Below are 21635 nucleotides of genomic sequence, written 5' to 3'. Positions count from 1 at the left end.
TCCTATCCAGCAAAATAAATTAATCCCTTATGAACTCGTTATATAACTTCCTATTCCCTCAAAATTTACTGCCTTCCTATTCTTTGTTACTGTTTTACAACTAGATGAGTTAACATGAGCATTTTATTTGAACCATCATAATCATATGAAGGCAACAAGAACGTACAGCTATGACTTGCCTCAAGCTCATCCTCCTCTAATTTTTGGAATAGCACCACAGAATAAGTGGCAGTTCTTTCAGTTAGATCTTAGTCTGTGCCAAAGCACGCAAAAGGAGCACAAACGTGTCTGGAAAAACAAAAAAAAAGCAGTAACGGCCAAACCGAAAGAGGATTAAAAATCCAAAAATAATTCCAAAGTACAGCCACTAGACAAAACAACAAAATGAAGAAAGCATAACCAACTCACCAACTATAACAGATCCAAAATAAATTTAAAAATGATGAAAAAAAAATTGTTTGCAGCCTTGACTCCAAAATTTTCCCTCAGTGTATAAAATGAACTCAACGGTTGTGCATGGCAACACGTTCAATCTCGTCCTTCTTCTTGATAGCGTAGCTGTCAAAAAGCAAGCATGAAATAATGATATTTCTACAAACATAAAACGATGATACTCATTTTCCCACTGCATTCACCACTGCCCAAACAGCCCACAAAACATAAAATCACCTGCTAAGTTTTCCCCCCTCAAAATTTTGTTTAGGAAATGACACAAAAGAATAGACAAAAAAGTAAATAGATGGGAAAAGAAATGGTTTAAGGAACACAAACCTGTTGGAAGAACTCTTCGCTGCATTAACTAGTTCATCGGCAAGGCATTCAGCAATGGTTTTGATGTTTCTGAAAGCACTCTCCCGAGCACCTGTTGTGAGAAGGTATATTGCCTGGTTGACCCGTCTCAACGGGGAAATATCAACTGCCTGACGTCTAACGACACCAGCAGAACCAATCCGAGTTGCATCCTCTCTTGGCCCACTAAACAGTAGAATTTTCTTTAACAAGAAAAATCACTTGGCATAAACCAATTGAAAAAAAATCAGAAATTAAAGAAATCAGGAAAATAATTTATGGTATGGACATTTAAGTCTCTGTAGGGTCATACCATATTAAGCAGTTTCAAAGTTAGATGCATGAGATATGAGAAAGAAAAGGGAAAAAAAGACACCAACTGTTCAGCACATTATGGCTACAACAAGATGAAGATAGATTTACAAACCTTATACACAGAAAACAACAAAGTAGTTGGATTCTCAAAAGATCCAGTGCCCTACAACTTATCAAACACAATTCTTGATAAACACTCACGGTGACCTAATGTATTAGCTTCAATTAGGATACAGTATCATACAATTTGAGGACCATTCCTAAATCTTTTTTTTATCATATACCTAAATCTCCGTTTACCACAGTTTAGGATATCAAAGATGATTCAGGCAGCTATCACATGCAATTTTCTTACAGAAGATAGTTGCTTGTCACACTCAAGTTATAAGGAAAACTTATAGGTAACTTCACAGAGACAGAATACCATGTAAAGAGTTTCCTCTCAGCTGAGGAAGACTTATTGATGATGATGATCGAAAAGGCCATTGCTCTCCAAGAATCAAACTATGGAGAGAAATCTCATGATCATCCTAACACAATAAGTGAAGAGAAAAAAGGTTTTTTTCTAGGGGGAAAAAGCTACCAAGATTTGAAGCAGAGCACATATAGCACACAAAATAGAATGGACTTCATGTCTTTATCAGTTTATTTTACAGAATTACATGTTTAAACTCTGCCAAGGCTTCTTAAACCTGTATTCAAACTAAATAGATGAACTATGCAAATGTGTAACAATGTTTTCAAGCAACCTAATTAAGTCATTTTCTCACATTCTTGAACAACAAGAGATCAAAACATGTTTTGGATCCTCGAGGATTGCACATTGAGAATACATGTCTATGGGTTAAATGCCACTAGAGTTTTCTTGCAAATATATATGATATCTAACAAGGCTCTACAATACTAGATATCTGAAGAAACAGGAAAGAACATGTTGCCTGCCATATACATACACTTGGATTTGCAAGCAACCAACAGAAGATGATGGGGCTTGTTATTTATATAATCAGAAGAACGGCATCCATTGTGCTTAAGGCTAAAGATAATGTTGAACATATTCTAGTCATAGTTCTAGTTTCAGAGATGCATTTGATATCCAGCTTTATTGAGGAGAGTTATTTGACAAAATGTATAGCATAAAACTGTTTGTCTTTACTTTCTACTCACTACTCATAACTCATAAACAATGCTAAATAGTACACCACAGCTCAACTCACATGGCTATTTGATCAAAATTACTTTTACTCTCAAGAAAATTGTATGTCAAGTTTTCACCTGTTGATGATAGCATCCACAATTACTTGGATTGGGTTTGCATCAGTAAGCAGATAAATGATCTCCATTGCATGTTTGACAATGCGAACAGCCATCAGTTTCTTCCCATTGTTGCGGCCATGCATCATCAGTGAATTGGTCAGTCTCTCAACAATTGGGCATTGAGCCTTGCAGAACCTTTTGACTGCGTAACGTCCAGCAGTATGTGGAAGATAGGTAGCATGTTTGGCAGGAGTCACAGCAATGTAGTCATTGAGTGAAATATCACTGACCTGAAATTTGTCACAGAGAATAGTGACTACTATCTTAGTAACTAAGACATGTTAGGGCTCCACTACACATCGCTCAAGGACCAGCAGATACAATAATTTCAATAATATGATAAAACAGAAACTCAGCTCCAAATCAACATTGATAATATCAATAAAAATAAATCACGATCAGTCATCAGCATTGCACATTTATAACAGTGCATGCGCTTCTAAAATGATAGAAGTGATAGAGATATCAAAAGCTATGAGTAATTACACTACAAAATTTAGATGCATGATACAGACCATTATCAATGACACCATTCATGCCCTGAACTTATTCTAATGAATCTTTCATGGTTAGAATTTCGATTTATTATCTGTTTTCATCTTTCCAAGATGCATTTAAAAACTGACTGTCATTTTGCGGTTTCACGATTTGTTCTTGTCTGCCATTTCACTTAGACATCAGATGACTCAAGAAGTTACAATATAAGTATTTATTTCTTAATTCTAAAATATTTATTTCTTAATTTGATGTTAATTGGAGAGATATTATATGGAATTCTACATTTAGGGAGTCATCAAGAATAAATAACCTGTCCTATAAGGGAGCCAAATTAAAAGAATAAATGAAAAATAAGAGAAATCATTCTGTCTCACTCTTAGTCCCTACTTCCCTAGATCAACTTTGATATCTGTTTCTGTTTTCTGTTAACAAAACAGCCCCAAGTCCATTAAATATAAAACTATCCAGTCATGTACCTAGGTCTAAATTGTATGAGCTAGTTCCCAAAACTATGCAAGAAATATTTACAATACAATATGGACATGTTAAAGTGTAATCCCTAAAAACTATGATGCTAAAATGACAAGTATATAACAGTGGATAATTATATGTTACTACACATATAGTCACTTATATACATCTGCCTATACATCACTTATATACATCTGACCATACTTTTTTTAATTTATCAAAATTAAGTAATTGTAACTTATCGCGTATTCATTAACAAATAAGTTATCTTTCACATTAAATGGCTTAGAACATAAAAGCTTCTAGGAAAAAGGGGAAAGAAATCATGCAGAGGAAAAAACTCAGAACATAGTACTTCAAGAATTAAAAATGCCAAGAACAAAGAATCTAAAAAGAACATAGATTGCAACCTTCGAAGTTTAAGACATATCCTACCCTTACAGAATGCATTTTGTACAACAAAAGTACATATGCATAGAACATATCAGGTACGTATCAGGCAGCATCATGCATGTTCGTATCCAATAATCAATTTTGTACTGAATCTTATTTCTCCAAAATCATCATCACCCACATCAAAGTGGGCTCATATACCCCATCAAGCTTCTATCCCTTAATTTCCGCATCATAAACATCAAGAACTCCAGTATTTCAACTCCCAGCGTCTTTTGACCTTAAGAAAATTTCAGATCTGCTTGAAATCCAGACATTAGACCACATAACGCATAGCAAATATCTTGTAACGGGCGGCCACGTGCACAAGGTTCCAGCCACTGCTAAGGTCTGGGGAGGTCAGATATATGCATCCTTGCCCCGCCGTGCCGATAGGCTATTTTGGTGTTTCAAACCCATGACCTCCATTTCAAAATTGTAAGAACCCAAGACCTCACCCAAAATGGCTAGCCAAAATGTATTATTTGGATTCCTTGATCCTGTATAAGTACCCAAGATCTACTCAGCGAATAACCGATGTGGGACTAAACACACGCCCACACGGGTCCTCACATACTCCTCCCGTTCAAGCCCTGACGTCCTCATCAGGCTAAGAATTCAAATTTATTCAAATCTAATCACAAACACCACGATTGACCCGTGGTCAGCCCCAATGGATCCGTGCTGCAGTGTCCCCTAGTCCACATAGGTTATGGGCCGAGTCCGCTCTGATATCATTTGTAACAACCCAAGATCTCACCCAAAATGGCTAGCCAGAAGGTATTATTTAGGTTCTTTGATCCTGTATAAGTACCCAAGATCTACCTAACGAAAAATCAATGTGGGATTAAACACAAGCCCGCACGGGTCCTCACATAATATGATTTTTGGATATTAGATTCTGCAAGGAATTTGCATAATTAATTGGATTTGTTGTGGATCGCGCTCGCAAAGTAAGTAATGTAACCTTTTTCTAGTTTTATCGGCATGTTATAAATATTTTTTCGAGTCGAGTTATTCTTGATTTACAAATTTGATGCATGGGTTATATGAATATTTTTAGAATATTGTATGACTTTGATTGAATGTATTTACTTCTGATTTGGATTGTGTTTACTTGCTCTGACATTGTACCTTTCAGTTTGAAACACTGAACATAACGTGAGAAAAGATAATAACTTAAAATAGATTCAGACTCGCAGTCGGGCTATGTTGAGAACCCTGCCAATGGGGGCTAATACATTGGTACTGCAAGAAAATTAGTCGGTGATATGACCCTACCACAGGGAACATGTGGTCATAGTTCATGACTGTTGAGTTGAATCTGACAAATTAAAAAAAATTAAGATATAAACGATATTTGATTTTAATACTGCATGTTTTCATGACTGAAAAATGAAATAGAGAACTAATTGAACTTCGACCTAGCTATGTTAAGGACCCCGCCAATGGGGGTAGATACGTTGGTAATTGACTGTCCTAAAGGACTCCCCGCAAGAAGATTAGTCGGTGTTTATGACCCTACCACAGGGAACATGTGGTCAGGATCGACAAGATGAATTGAACATGTGAAAGAATCTCGAAACCGTCAAAAGAATCTTAAGAATTTAAGAAATATTTGATTTGTACCTTGGAACTGCATATATATTTATTTTCTACATATTGTTGCTTGATTTATCTAGCTAGAGTGTTCATTACTTATTGGGCTGTTTAGCTCATTATAATTTTTTTTGGTATTTTACAGATTCCAAAAACTAGTCTATTGGGGTTCCAAAATAGGAGAGCGACTAGAAGGATTGTGGCGCAAGTTATCTTAGATTAGGATTATTTAAGTTGAAATGTTATCTTGGACATTCATTATGATTGTTGGACATTGCAAGGTTTTGTTATTTTAAAAACTAAGTGTTGAATGCTGGTAAATTATTGTTCCGCTGCGTATATAGAACTGTGAGACTTTATGACTTGAGTTATAATCAATGAAATAAGATTGCATTTACGTAGTTGAATTATTTTCAGATTTATATAATTGAGATGTTAGTTAAGATGCCTTGCATGCTCGTGGAAAAAGTTTTCTATAGGTGTGCGGCGGATAGCGCGACCCTCGGCTCGCGATCTCGGATCAGGGACGTGACAACTTTTGTGGTATCAGAGCTTAGATTTAAGATTACGAAGGAATCATGATTAGTCATATCAAAGCTTAGCTTTTAGGATTCTTAGAATTTGTCGGAAAGTTTGAGAGCTTAATTTCTTTCAATTTATCAGATTCAACTCAACAGCCATGAACTATGACCACATGTTCCCAATTGCAGGATCATATCACCGACTAATCTTCTTGTGGTACCAATGTATTAGCCCCCATTGGTAGGATCCGCAGCATAGCCCGACTGCGAGTCTAAATCTATTTCAAGTTATTATCTTTTCTCACATTATGTTCAGTGTTTCAAACCGAAAGGTACAATATCAAAGCAATCAAACACAATCCAGATAAGATAACACAAATTTACTACTAACAAAAAGTAAACAAAGATATTTGTCTTCTTGCCCCATCTCTCAAACTTTCCGACAAATTCTAAGAATCCTAAAAGCTTAGCTTTGATATGACTAATCATGATTCCCTAGTAATCTTAAACCTAAGCACTGATACCACAAAAGTTGCCACGCCCCCGACCCGAGATTGCGAGCCGGAGGTCGCGCCAACGCCCCACACCCGTAGGAAACTCTCCCCACGAGCATGCAAAGCATCTTAACCAACATCTCAATTATATAAATCTGAAAATAATTCAACTACATAAATGCAATCTTATTCCATTGACTAACTCAAACCATAAAGTCTCACAGTTCTAAATACGCAGCGGAACAATAATTTACCAGCATGCAACACTTAGTTCTTAAAATAACAAAACCTTGCAATGTCCAACAATCATAATGAATGTCCAAGATAACAGTTCAACTTAAATAACCCTAATCTAAGATAACTTGTGCCACAATCCTTCTAGTGGCTCTCCCATTTTGGAACCCCAATAGACTAGTTTTCGGAATCTGTAAGACATCAAGAAATTTTATAATGAGCTAAACAGCCCAGTAAGTAATGAACACTCTAGCTAGATAAATCAAGTAACAACATATAGAAATACATATGCAGTTCCAGGGTACACGTCAAATATTTCTTAAATTCTTAAGATTATTTTCACAATTTCGAGATTCTTTCACATATTCAATTTATCTTATCGATCCTAGACTATGACCACATGTTCTCTGTGTTAGGGTCATAAACATCAACTAATCTTCTTGCGATAAGTCCTTTAGGATAGTCAATTGCCAACGTATCTGCCCCCATAGGCAGGGTCCTCAACATAACCAAGTTGAAGTTCTATTAGTTCTCTATTTCATTTTTCAGCCATGAAAACATGCATTGTCAAAATCAAATATCGTTCATATCTTAATTTCTTTATTTTTCCTTCTTTTCTTTTCTTTCCTTTTCCTTTCTTTTTCTTTTCTTCTCTTCTTCTCTAGAACCTTCTCCCAACTCCTCTCTTCCTTCCCCCCTTTCTTTCTTCTTTCTTTTTCTTTCTCCTCCTCTTCTCTTCACCTGACTTCCTCTCCTTCCCCCCCTTTCTTTCTTCTTCTTTCTTCTCCCGCAAAGGGCGGTCGGCGAGATCGGGAAAGGCCAAGTCGAGGCCGGCGGCTCCCACGGAAGCCGGCCCTCTCCTTCTTCCCATGGAGGGGGCATGCGCACAGGAGAAGAAGAAGAGCCCGCGGCGGTCGGCCTTCTCCTTCTTCCCTCTTTTTTTCTTTCTTTCTTTTTCAAATGGTATAACAAAGAGGTGAAGGCTAAAAATCCTTACCCCAACCCCGGCGAAGATCCGCCGACTTCTTTCCGGCAGCAAACGGAGGAAAAGGGTCACCCGTGCTGTGGCCTCTCTCTCTCTCTCGAGCGGCAACACAAGGAAGAAGAAGCTCCAACCTGAGGGGAACTCAGGCATGGCGGCTCTTCCTCGGATGGCCTCAATGGAAAGAGGAAGAAGCCCTAAAAAAATAGGGGTTCCCGTCTTCCTCGGGCGATCGCGATGAATCCCCCTTCATCGTGTGCCCTCACGTGCGACACACGTGAGGCCGAAAGGCTTGGGTCTCACATTCTTCCTCCCTTAAAATAATTTCGTCCTTGAAATTAACTCACTTAAGGCTTCAAATTTTGAAAGTATGGAAATATCATATCATTCACGAGCTTCTAAATAATCCCCATCTCGAAATGCAACCTCACAAGATTTTGGCAAAATTATGGCATCTCAAAACTTAATCCTTTCCATCTATGATTCATACCAAGTTCTTTTGATCTCTTTCAAAATAAGACTAACCTTCAGCCTTGGATTAAAATGCCATAATTCTTTTTCCGAAGAAATTAATTGTCTTGATTAATTCTACATAGAAATTTAATCGGTTAAATGTAATTAGGAGAAAGCTTTAGCATCAAATGCTCCTCATTTTTTTCCCCCATGATATAATGATCAACCTGTGTCTTAGAAAAACCTCAAGCCCCTTTCAAATCGATAGATTAATAACGTCAGAATTAGGAATAGGAGATCCATGTTAAAGTATTCCAAATCTAAGTCCAACCAAGTAACCATCAATCCGTTAATGCTAAATTTAGGATGCCCAAGATTCTCCCAAGCACTGTCAACAATAGAAAATCCATGGGTGAAAATTACATAGCTATCTCCAGATTATTCATAGAATCAACAACATTCTTCTCTGCTAGAAGATTAACTCAAGTCTTCCAATAATTCTACTTATCAATACAACTTCATCTTATCATAAGAATAAGGTCCAATACCCCCAAATTTGGTTCTTTTTGTAGATGATGTAAATCAAACTTCTCTCTCATAAATAAAAATCAACGTCTTAATTTTGAATAAGAACATCAAATTTCTTTGTCAAAATATCAACTGCTCTTAATTAATCGATCTATCACAAGATTAGGTCATAAACAACTCTAATCCACCCTTAGTAGAATATTTATCAAGATCGATAGATAACCTCAATCTGTTTCAATCAAATAGAGGGTTGATATAAATTGAAGTACAAGCTTCGAATTTAGAAGGAAAGAGGTATACACCAAAATATTCTAGGTCCAAGATCAAAATTAATGATCCATTAATTCTAGTCTCAAGATGTTAAGAATTTTCTTAGCACGACATAAAATTAGAGAACTTAAGATAGTGCAGCGACATCCAAAAATTCAGAATCAAATCAAGTCTATTGTTATTAAATCTTGCTGAATTAAAGAGATAATACTTCTGACCAACTTAGAAAAATAATTAAAACCACTATGCTTTCGCTGCGCACTCTGATTTAAACCACCAAAATCCTTTGGATTCGCTAATAATTCTTGATCAAAATACTACCTTGTATTATGAACTAAAGAGATCCAAAATTTTAATTTTCAAGTAAAGCCCAAAAAGAAACCTTTGATTCTCGTCCCTTAATTTACCTCGAGCACACAAATTTAAGAGAAAAGAGATCTATGCTAAAACATTCCAAATCCAAGATCAGCTAATTAATCCTAGACTTGGGATGCCATATTTCTCTCTCTTTTTTTCACAGCAGATAGAAGAACCTACTAATAACATGATAATATCCATATCAGTCAAAATCAAAAATACTATTCTTTTCTTTGACAATGAAATTCTCCTTAACAGGAAAACCCATTAGAAAATATTTTCCAATCACAAAGTTAATATCGTTGATCATCTTAAATAATTTAAACAACCAATATTCTCATAATTTACTAAATCACTTCCAATCAAAATCCCAATCTACATTGTAATTTGAAAAGATCTAAAATTTCAAATTCTCGGCAAAGCCAAAGAATAATTCTAGAATTTCATCCCAAATATATTCTCCATCTAAACAGGGGTTTCATACATGATCCACATACAGTTTTCAATCCTCGAAGAATATTTCAATGAATATCATCAAATATATTTTTAGCCCAAACGTTAAACAACATTTCATATGTGAACCTTAACTTGTCACCAAATTAATTAACTTCAAGCTAGAAGTAACATCACAGTATCCGATATCACTTTTGAACTTCCAAAATACTTACATTGCACGATAATATTCCATGACTAATACTCTTTCACTTAACTTAGTCAAAATCCAATTAATCATAACTTGGAATACAAATTACACCACCAAGAAAACTCTCAAATAAGCTTATTCATACTTCGGCTATAAACACAGTTACCTAGCATTCTGATTTCAGCATCACAAAATTCAGATAAGATAACACAAATTTACCACTAACAAAAGTAAATAAAGATATTTGTCTTCTTGCCCCATCTCTCAAACTTTCTGACAAATTCTACGAATCCTACAAGCTAAGTTTTGATATGACTAATCATGATTCCTTAGTAATCTTAAACCGAAGCTCTGATACCACAAAAGTTGTCACGCCTCCGACCCGAGATCGCGAGCCGGGGGTCGCGCCAACCGCCGCACACCCGTAGAAAACTCTCCCCACGAGCATGCAAGGCATCTTAACCAACATCTCAATTATATAAATCTGAAAATAATTCAACTACATAAATGCAATCTTATTCCATTGACTAACTCAAGTCATAAAGTCTCAGAGTTCTAAATACACAGCGGAACAATATTTATTAGCATGCAACACTTAGTTCTTAAAATAACAAAACCTTGCAATGTCCAACAATCTAAGATAACAGTTCAACTTAAATAATCCTAATCTAAGATAACTTGCGCCACAATCCTTCTAGTTGCTCTCCCATTTTGGAACCCCAATAGACTAGTTTTTGAAATCTATAAAACATCAATAAATTTTATAATGAGCTAAACAGCCCAGTAAGTAATGAACACTCTAGCTAGATAAATCAAGCAACAATATGTAGAAAATAAATATATATGCAGTTCTAAGGTACAAGTCAAATATTTCTTAAATTCTTAAGATTCTTTTCACGGTTTCGAGATTCTTTCACATATTCAATTTATCTTATCGATCCTGGACTATGACCACATGTTCTCTATGGCAGGGTCATAAACACCGACTAATCTTCTTGCGGTGAGTCCTTTAGGACAGTCAATTGCCAACGTATCTGCCCCCATTTGCGGGGTCCTCAACATAACCAGATCAAAGTTCAATTAGTTCTCTATTTCATTTTTCAGCCATGAAAACATACAGTGTCAAAACCAAATATCGTTCATATCTTAATTTCTTTCTTTTTCCTCCTTTTCTTTTCTTTCCTTTTCTTTTCTTTCCTTTTCCTTTCTTTTTCTTTTCTTTTCTTCTCTTCCTCTCTAGAACCTTCTCCCGACTCCTCTCTTCCTTCCCCCCTTTCTTTCTTCTTTCTTTTTCTTTCTCCTCCTCTTCTCTTCACCTGACTTCCTCTCCTTCCCCCCCTTTCTTTCTTCTTTCTTTTTCTTTCTCCTCCTCTTCTCTTCACCTGACTTCCTCTCCTTCCGCCCCTTTCTTTCTTCTCCTGCGAAGGGCGGACGGCGAGCTCGGGAGAGGCCAAGTTGAGGCTGGCGGCACCCACGGCGGCCGGCCCTCTCCTTCTTCCGACGGAGGAGGCATGCGCACGAGAGAAGAAGAAGAGCCCGCGACAGTCGGCCTTCTCCTTCTTCCCTCTCTTCTTTCTTTCTTTCTTTTTTTTTCAAATAGTATAACAAAGAGGTGAAGGCTAAAAACCCTTACCTCAGCCCCGGTGAAGATCCGGCGACTTCTTTCCAGCGGCAAACAAAGGAAAAGGGTCACCCGTGTCGCGGCTTCTCTCTCTCTCTCCCTCTCTCTCGGGCGGCAACGCGAGGAAGAAGAAGCTCCAACCCAAGGGGAACTCGGGCATGGCGGCTCTTCCTCGGATGGCCTCAATGGAAGGAGGAAGAAGCCCTAAAAAAATAGGGGTTCCCGTCTTCCTCGGGCGATCACGATGAATCCCCCTTTATCGTGTGCCCTCACGTGCGACACACGTGAGGTCGAAAGGCTTGGGTCTCACAAAAATGAAGCAATCTTATTGTTGCCCCCAAAAGCTCACCCTCAAACATGTTGTAACATCAGTTGTATAACTCAAGTATTGCGACAAAACCAAAGTCCACATCTATAGAATTCAAAATACAAGAAACTAAAGTGAAAAAAATAATACATAAAGATATATTTCCAATAAGATAAATAGTAAACAAGTTAAAATCACAGGATATCAAGAATTCAGGCGAAAAAATAAAATATTTATCCGTCAGAATCCATCATCCTCGAGAACCTATCAAATGTCAGATTCATTATAGACCCAGAGATTTTTCAAGCTAAGATGACACATGATAATTAACCGAACAAGTGCTTGCGTGATGAGGAAGAGAAAGCGAATCGAAACAAAAAAACTGAAAACAAATTGCTACAGGGAGATTGATCGGTTGAGTCATTATGCTCTAAATGAACGCTAGAAACTCCAGCATCCAATCGATGAAACGATGAAGCGGAAAACAGGGAGAAGCGGCGAAGGTAGCGACCTGGACTTCCTCGAAGGACCAGCGATTGAAGAGCTTCACCTCCTGTTCCACCGCCATGAGCGCCACCGAGTGGAGCTCGCGAGGGCAAAGGGAGATCGGACGAGAGAAGCAATCAAAAGGGCGCGCGGAAAAACCCTAGCAGCTCGATGCTTAAAGCAGGGGGCGTTCCGAGTTTTATAGGGGGTGTATCTGATGGAGGGTTGTGATCGCATCACCGGAGGTTAGGGTTTTCACCATGGTTGCAACGGGGCTTGGTAGCGACCGGGTCAATCATGAACCAGATCTAACCTGGTTTGCGTTCGGTCATGAACTTGGGCCCAGATCCCATCCACTGACCAACAGGGTCATTCAAGCCAGGTTGGTTCCAGCATGACCCAAACCCCACCCAACACACTCGAGTCCAGGTCAAAAGGCATTTAGGTTTGGGCCCAATAAAAAAAAGTATTCTTCATCATATATTTCTATAAAATATGAATAATGAGATAAATAACAAGTAAAAATAAAAAATAAAAAATAAAAAAAAATGTTATACAAAACGAGCTGTAAGAACTGCTAAAGTTAGTGATATAGCAAGAAAAATTAATCGAGATACACATATATGCATATTTGAGGGGCTCAAGTAAAATAAATACTTTAATTTTTGTTGAAAGTTGTGCAATGGAAAAGGGAACATCTAAGGTAGTTGGTGATTGTGCATCCATAAAACAGATCCAAGATCATTGGATAAGGTTGGATGATTATATAATGAAAGTAATATTGTTGACTGATATGAACATAGTTCACATTTAATCAAAGCCTCAACTTAAAAAAAATGATAAAAGTGATCTAAGAGAATCACCAAACTCGATGTGGACTACTGTAGCTATTATAAAGAACTGGATAGAATCCAGAAGTGAGATATACTACATTAGAAAACCAAATCAAGTGTCAAGCTAACTTACTTGTACACCATCCAATTAAGGTGTTCTTTTATTTGAAATTGGCTAATGTAATACCCAGGCCTTTTAAAGCCTGGAACCAAACTGGGCCAAGTCCATTTGACAGACCTAGAAGTTTGGTTTGGCCCAATTGCTTCGGCCCAAAAAAAAGAGAGAGAAGAGTCTGAAGTCTTCTTCCTCCCGACCTCATGGGAAGGAATCCGACCAAGAGCCGGATTCTAGCTTTTCTCCACTACTATTTAGAGCTCCCCCCTCATCCCTCTTCCACCACACATCGAGGAACTTGATCCCCGATCGAGCTATTGCCAAATTCCTCTTCAATGTCCTCTGTGGCCATAACCTATGTCAATGTCGTTACCGTCGCCAACCGTCGCTGGAAGCCAGGTAAGCACAAGCAACTTCTGATTGGTCTTCCTCTCCATCTTCCATGGTCCCCGATCGAACCACCGCCCACCGACCTTTCTTGTTCAAGCAATGGCCGTCGATATGTGGCCAATAGCCAAAAATGATGAAGACTTCGATACCCTTATTTTGACTTTGTCTTTTGCACTGCCAGCCGCCGGCCATCGACTGCCTATTGGCCGAGCCTTACTACCTCCTACCGCCATCGAGGCTGGCCACCACCGTCGCCCTTGAGTCCGATCAAAGAGAAAGGAGGGACAGATCCTCTCTTTTGGAGAATAAGAAGAGAGGGGTCTCTCTCTTCTTTCTCTCTCCTCCCTTCTCTCTCATTAGCTTTTCTCTGTCTTGATCCATGGCCAGACATGCTGATTGATCGAGGTTGACCCATGCTGTTGACAACCAAAACCAGACCCCTAATTGAATTGGACTGAGATTCTCTCTCTTCTCCATCTTTTCTCTCTAGATTCTCTCTCTACTAAACTTTCTCTCTCTATTCTCTCTAGAAATAGTTGAATCTAATAGAGACTCCTCACGCTGATTTTGAATTGACTCCGATGAAGGGTCCTGATCTAGTGTTGCCAATCCCATACTGGCCCCTACTAAACAATATTGGATTTGATCGCCCCGATTTTTGTTGAACCATTTGTGCCCTAGTCTGAGTGTTGCCCAAGAAGATAACCCAAGAGGGGAGGTGAATTGGGTTTTAAGTAATAATTGCAAATTAAAACTTAATGAGTAACTAATTAATATTATTGCAGGCTGATTAATTAGATTACTAGTTGTAGTGAGTGGAGAGGATGGAAGAGACAATGAACCAATTACAAACACAAGAGGTTTTATAGTGGTTCGGAGCTAACCCTTGCTCCTACGTCCACTCCCCAAGCTTCACTTGGGAGTTCACTATAATTCCTAGGATTACAGCCGGTTGTTTTACAAGTTCACAACCCAACTTGTTGTTTTCACGAGATCACAACGAACTCGGTCGGTTTTCACAGGCTCACCGACTAGAACCACCCGATTATTTTTCCGGGATCACAATCGAACCCTTACACCGTTGGTTTTAACTTCGGCTCACCAACAAACCTCAACAACCTTGATTCAATCTCCTGATTGAATCAAGTAACAAGAAAACAGTTTGTAAAGAGTACAGAAAAAGCTTCTTAAAAAGCAAATATGAACAATATAAATAATGTAGAGTTAGAAGCCCTCAAACAGATTTTGGAAGAGGAAGAAGGGGCTTCTCGAACTCTGAGTCTCCTCTTTGAATGCACTGATGATCTGATGTCAGAGGAGAGCCTTGAATGTGAAGAAAATATTTGTTGGATGGAGTTCAATGCGCTTTTTTCTTCTTTCTCTTGTATTTACTCTTGAGAGCCTTTGGTAGGTGGAAATTCCTTTTTATTTGAATAGAATAGCGCTCTTGATGTCTACTACTGTTCACTCTGGCTATTTAAGCAGTCCACTTTGAAAACTAGCCGTTAGACACCTTTTTGTGGCCGTTCTGCACACTCTGCAACTCATCCACTGTTCAGGATTTGAATTAAAGTACTGTCCCGTTCTGGAGTCGACTCGGCCAACCCTGGAGTCGACTCGCCAATGTCTGGAGATGACTCGTTCTTAGGATTCCAGAGATCTGTTTTTCTGTATTTCTTTCTCGAGTCGACTCGGATGATCTTGGAGTCGACTCGGCTCTCAGAGCCCGAAAACTGATCCTCTGTGTTTGGAGTTGAACTGCCTCGGAGTCGACTCGGATTTTGTTGGGGTCGACTCGGCTGACTTGGAAGTCGACTCGGGAGTACTTGGAGTCGGCTCGGCTCTTAGGATCTGAAAACTGTTTCTCTGTGTTTTGAGTTGAACTGCCTCGAGTCGACTCACACTTTGTTGGAGTCGACTCGGCTCTCAGAATCCGAAAACTGATCCTCTGTGTTTTGGCTTGAACTGCTTTCTAGTCTTGCTTTCCTCTGAGAGTCGACTCGTACTTAACTAGGAGTCGACTCGCCAAACTTCGGAGTCGACTCGTAACCTTCTGAGGTCGACTCGGTTGCAGGGTCTGAAATACATTGTTCTATCTTTCTTCTGTTACCCTTTGGAGTCGACTCGGAAACGTCGGGAGTCGACTCGGCAACCATCGGAGTCGACTCGAACCCTTCTGGAGTCGACTCGCTGACAGGGTCTGAAAATCAACTTTCTGTCTTTCTGTCAGTTCTCAGTCGGAGTCGACTCGTAGTGTACCGGAGTTGACTCGAGCATGTGCCAGAGCTTCTGAAACACTTGGAGTCGACTCGTAATCTTCCGGAGTCGACTCGAGCTTCAGACTTTGGTTCAAACTGAGTTTCATACTTAGCCAAAATGTATTGAACCAAAGCTAGAGACACTTAAACATAAATTCACAAATATTTGGCTGAAACACTAGATTGAATTTATTAGTATAAGATATACTCAAATGCTTTAAGCTCATCAAAATCAAATAGGGTTATAATCAATCACTCCACAATCTCTCCCTTTTTGATGATGACAAAATATTGAGTATTTGTAAAGTAAATTGCTCAACCAAAAGGAGATTTATAATAAAGTTTTGAAATGAATTCAAGTGTCTAGTCATTTAATTTATCCAAAATTGAAAGGTGTGAAACAGTAAATCCTGAAGTTAAAGCTCCCCCTTTCATTTGAAATTATATAAGCCTTCATGTCATGCAATCAATTGTTTGGCTTATATGTGTTTAATGAATTTGCTTTCTTAAGATTTCAGATTCTCCCCCTCAACATATGCATTCAATTTTGTTTAGATTCTCTAAATTTTCTTTTAATGTCTTGAAGCTTTTGAGCTTAAATTTTTGGTTTTAGAGGAAAAATCTGCCAATTTGTTCTTGAGTATGATTCAACTAATCTCCGAATATCCCTTGAATAGATTCTGGAGATTACTTCTTTAGGAGCTCCAACAGAGAGATAATGAGCCTCGAGGTATCGAATCCACTTAGAACAAATTACTTTGTGCTTTAAGAATTTTCTTTTTATTGATTCCCTTTACATTTCAATTCAATATATTTTCTCCCCCTTTTTGTCATCATAGCAAAAAGACAGAAAGCACAGAAAAGTACAAGAACTCAAGAATGCACAATTTTGAAAGGAAATTTCTACTCATTGTATTAAATTCAAATTTGAGTACAAGTGTGATTACATATCAAAAGAGTCCTCAAGGGACTGTACATCATAAAAACAGATAAAAATACACTAATTTTCTTTGTAGTGGAGGATGTGGCTCCCGTTTTCAATCTACTCAATTGCATGACTAAGTTTATCCTCTCAGAGATGTTCCCTAGCTGCTCGATGATCTCCGAGGTGGCACTAGATTGTATCGTGGTGAGCTGAGTCACACTTTCTTGGAGGGTGTCAAGCTTGGAGATCAGCGCATTGGCTAGCCGCTCTGCACCCTGACTATAGTTGCCTAGCTCATATCTGATGCTGTCTCGCATCTCCCTTGTGTCGTCCTTGACGTCACTCATGTTCCAGTATTGAGCTTGAACTAGGCTTCGTACATTGAATATTTCCTCCTTCAGATTTGCAACCATCTCTGTCACGGCTGCTAAGGAGGGAACTAAATCTGTGGAGGGAGCAGTCTGAGAACCTCGTAGCTCTCTCAGGAGATCATCCCTCAGCTCCCTCACTATCTCCTGCCTCAACTCTCGGAGCTGCTAAGAAGATATCCAAACCTCCAGGGGCTACTGCTGAGAAGGTGGGGCAGTGGAGGTGAAGGGCTCAGTATAGGTAGGAGCAGAGGTGGAAGGAAAGGTGGGAGGAGCTATGTCATGGTCAGGGCTAGGGGAGTGGTGAGTGGTAGGGTCAGTTGGTGTGATAGTGGATGGTCTCCGTACCCAGACTCCCTCAACTCTATGAAAGCCCATACGATGGAGAGTCCCCTCACCCATGCGATCTGTATGACGCAGTGAGCGAGAGGGTTCCCCCTCAGGAATAGGAACCTCTAACTCCCTAAAGATGAGAGTGAATAGCATACCGTAAGGGAGACTCAACCTAGGCTTATCTAGGGGTTCACAGATATATTTGTAGATGAGTTTAGGAAAGTTGATAGGAGTGTCCTGGAGTATGTGGAACATCAGTGCTAGGTCTCTCTCTGAAATAAAATAAAACCTACCCGTTTTGGGGAAGAGAGTCCTAGAGATGACACTTAGGAGAAGCCGCATTTCAGCCGAAAGCTGATTTGCGAACACCTCCTCTATGGGGGACTGAGGTGGACACCCTAAGATAGCTGTAAGGGCCTCTGTCCTATCGGAGGGGTGTGTGGGAACAATCCCCTCACTCGAGAGATGGAGGACTCGAGCAATGAAGTCCTCCGAGATGAATACAGGGACACCCACTATGGTTTCTTGGATACCACCACTACCTCGGGCTACAGTCCCATAGAATTCCCTAACTAACCCCGGGTAAGTAGGGAGGTCTAATGAACAGAATAACTCTAACCCTTGAGCCCTGAAACGATGCCCTAGGGTGAACCCTTCCCGGGAGAGGAAGTCAAAGTCGACTTTCCTCCCGGTGGAGACTGCCCTTCCGGCGCACGGACGTGAGGGAACCGACCTAGGCGGGGAAGGAACCGGAGGGGGTGGCCTCGCGGGTTCGTTCCGAGCCTTAGACCGCCGCTCGGCACCGCTCGCGGCGAGGGGTCTCTTCCGGCTTGGGACAACGACTTTCCTAGGCATTTTTGACCTAAATACGGGGGAAGAACAAGAAAAATGGAAGAAAACTCGACGGAGATGACCTAAAATGGGTCAAAGACGAGGTCGGAGATGGCTCTAGGGCTTTTGAATAGTGGCGGCTGAAAATAAAAGTGAAGAGAAAAACATTCCGCTTCGGGTTAAAAGTCGGATTTCCGACCTCGAGTCGACTCCGGTTGTTGGGGACCCGCCCATGCCGCTGATATTTCAAAACAAAAATCAGATGGCAGCGGAATCGGCATGCACGGGTTCGACGTTCATCGCATGAACGTTGTTTCGAGACCATTCGTAATTAGGTAAGAATTAAAACTTTTTAAAACTATTAGGAAGATCAGATCTTCACCTTGCGCGGGTAGATGATCACCGCAAATCTGAATTCGTGGTTTTAGGATGATGGTTCGTTTGAAGCCGTTCAAACGTCCGGCCTCTATGGGTATCCACACGAGGCAGAGGACCGATCAAAGCTTTCTTGTCTTCCCGGGGTGCTAGCTCCCTTGCAAAGACTTCTTTTGATGGCTGATCTCCTCTCTTTCAATCAACCCTTGATTGTGCTTGAGAGGAGGAAGAAGAAGGATGAAGATGGGAAGAAGATCAAAAGCCCCTGCAGCCTTCTTCTCTTTTCATGCGTTGGAGCCAAGGAAGAAGACCAAGAGGAGGGAGACGCCTCCTCTTCTTTTCCCTTTGCTGATGGCGGCTGAACCAAGGAAGGAAGAGGGGTGGCCACGTGATGGAAGAGGAGAGGGAGAGCTCATCTAGGGCACCGGCCCCCTTTGCCCCTTTTTATAACCATCTAGGGCTCCTACAATCTAGGAGCCCTAGAGTTATTTCCTAAGAGGGGCTCTCTTCTCCCTTCTCCACATGGAAAAGGGAGGGGCATATCCCCCTCCTCATGGTAAACCCTAATCCACATTAAGTAGGGTTTGAAATGCCCTAATGTGGTCAAGCCTTAATCCAATTAGGCTTAGTCCAAGGGTGAACCAATTAGGATCCAATCTAGGTAAGTCCTAATCCAATTAGAACTTAAATCAATTTTGACTCAATTGAACTCTTCAATCCTAATCCAATTAGGAGTCTTATTGATTCATTAGATTAATAATTAATTGTGACTTAAGAAATCCTAATCCAAATTAGGACATATTTAATTTTAGTCCTAATCCAATTAGGACTCTATTTGAATCCGAAGTCCTAATCTAATTAGGATTTCTAGGAATCCTACTCCAAGTAGGAATCCTATTTTAATTCAAAATTTCTAATCTCATTAGGATTGTAGGAATCCTATTCCAAGTAGGAATTCCAGTCCTACTCCAAGTAGGATTCCCAGTCCTAATCCAATTAGGACTCTAGGAATCCTACCTGAAGTAGGATTTGTGTTTAAGTCCAATTAATTAATTCCCTTTGTTCCTTCTTCAACTTCTTATCAATCAAATTGATTACTTGTGATTCCTAATCACGATTTCAACCATCGGATCGGTCAATACTTCTAGTGTGTGTGACCCCATAGGTTCTATTCTGACTGGTAGTGAGATATATTATGATCTCTATCACAATATCATTGAAAACTCCTTTCAATGGGTTGGAACGATTCCAACTCAACTCGTTAGGGTTTATCGATCATCAAGATAATCCCTATGAGTCCCACCATCCACCAGTGACACCTAGCAGCATGTAGTGGCTACCCAGCAGAATGGAATGATGAACCTCTAGGTGCAGTTAACATGTGATACAGTCCTACTATCGTGGATCCCTACAGGACGGAGGTCATGGACAACTCGTCAAACCCCATCGTCTGTCATATGTCAAGATTTATTCGACTTGAGTTCGATAGTGGAAAACTCCTTTTCCACTTTATATTACTGCCCTGGCCAAGGTCTTAGAACTCAGTCTAACAAATCACATAGGATCACTCCTCTTCTATCAAGGTCGATAGATTCCTTATAGGTGCATACCCTACTCCTACAGTGAACTTACTGCAGCCAATCTACACTGCATGGACCCATATGGCTAGAGACCATGTATGTGTGCAGTCAAACTACAATAACCTCACTGTGAGTAGCCGAAGCACCGCAGGTCAAAGGACCAGTCACACTACTGCAACATCAAGCAAGTCACTGACGAGTGGATAGACATCCAAGTGACTTCTTGTCTTGGTCACGCTCAGTACCCTTGTTCTCTAACAAGTACCTGCACTATCACTTCAGTGTCCCTACACTGTGGACTCAAGTCTCGTCCATCCAGAAGGAAAGTGATCTATGCACTGATCGGATCGATCACCGTCCTCGTGATGATCCATTGATCAGGAGCATTTAGAAATTAATCACCAATGATACATAGCTCAAATTCTCAACTCTTGAGAATATGTATCATCATCTTATTAATTTCTTGGACAATTCATAGACACATAAACAATATGAATGAAAAGATGCCTTTTATTTATTCAATAATAAATAGTCAAGTACAAAATTATGTCCCTAGAATCAACAATGTGTCAGCCAAATTGGCTTCTAGGGCATACATCTAACACCGGTATGTCGCGAGTCGACTCCCAAATATGCGCGAGTCGACTCACCCATGAGCCGACTCTAAAATGTATCCGAGTCGACTCGAACTCTGGCACACAACCAAGAATCTTGTTATTTTCGTGCCAAAAGAGAGAGTTATGGACTTATCTAGGATTTAAGAACTGATCTGATGATCATAGATAAGAAATCCTATGTCCAACATAAACTAATCTTCAAAATCAATGAACTAGAGGAGAGTATCACTAGAATGGATCAATCACTCCTAACCCTCTTCTTAGTATGCAAAATCGATCTTCACTCAAAGGTTTTGTGAAGATATCAGCAAGTTGATCATCAGTACAAACAAATTGAAGTGTCACATCACCATTCAGTACATGATCTCTTATGAAGTGATGTCTTATCTCAATGTGTTTAGTTCTTGAATGCTAAATTGAATTTTTAGTTAGATTAATGGCACTTGTATTATCACAGTTTATGGGAATTTTATCTTGTTTAATGCCATAATCTTCAAGTTGTTGTTTAATCCACAAGATTTGAGCACAACAACTCCCGGCAGCAACATATTCGGCTTCTGCCGTAGATAGTGCAACCGAGTTTTGTTTCTTGCTAAACCAAGAGATTAAATTTTCTCCTAAGAATTGACATGATCCGCTGGTGCTTTTTCTATCAAGTTTACAACCAGCAAAGTTTGAATCTGTGTACCCTAT

At 39.6% G+C, this 21635-nt stretch overlaps 1 protein-coding gene across 1 annotated transcript; it reads right to left on the bottom strand.

Moving 5' to 3' along the window:
- Positions 1–222: 222 nt before the first annotated feature.
- On the bottom strand, positions 223–12500 carry LOC103698040 (40S ribosomal protein S5-like). The gene is made up of 4 exons (XM_008779992.4): positions 12343–12500; positions 2380–2651; positions 772–975; positions 223–558 (listed from the first exon to the last, which is right to left on the bottom strand). The coding sequence occupies exons 1-4, from the start codon at positions 12397–12399 to the stop codon at positions 504–506; spliced, it is 588 nt and encodes a 195-aa protein (XP_008778214.2). The 5' UTR covers positions 12400–12500; the 3' UTR covers positions 223–503.
- Positions 12501–21635: the final 9135 nt, after the last annotated feature.

This window comes from Phoenix dactylifera, unplaced genomic scaffold, assembly GCF_009389715.1.
Source record: "Phoenix dactylifera cultivar Barhee BC4 unplaced genomic scaffold, palm_55x_up_171113_PBpolish2nd_filt_p 000332F, whole genome shotgun sequence".
Lineage (NCBI taxonomy): Eukaryota > Viridiplantae > Streptophyta > Magnoliopsida > Arecales > Arecaceae > Phoenix > Phoenix dactylifera.
This window is presented reverse-complemented; position numbering and strand designations above follow the sequence as displayed.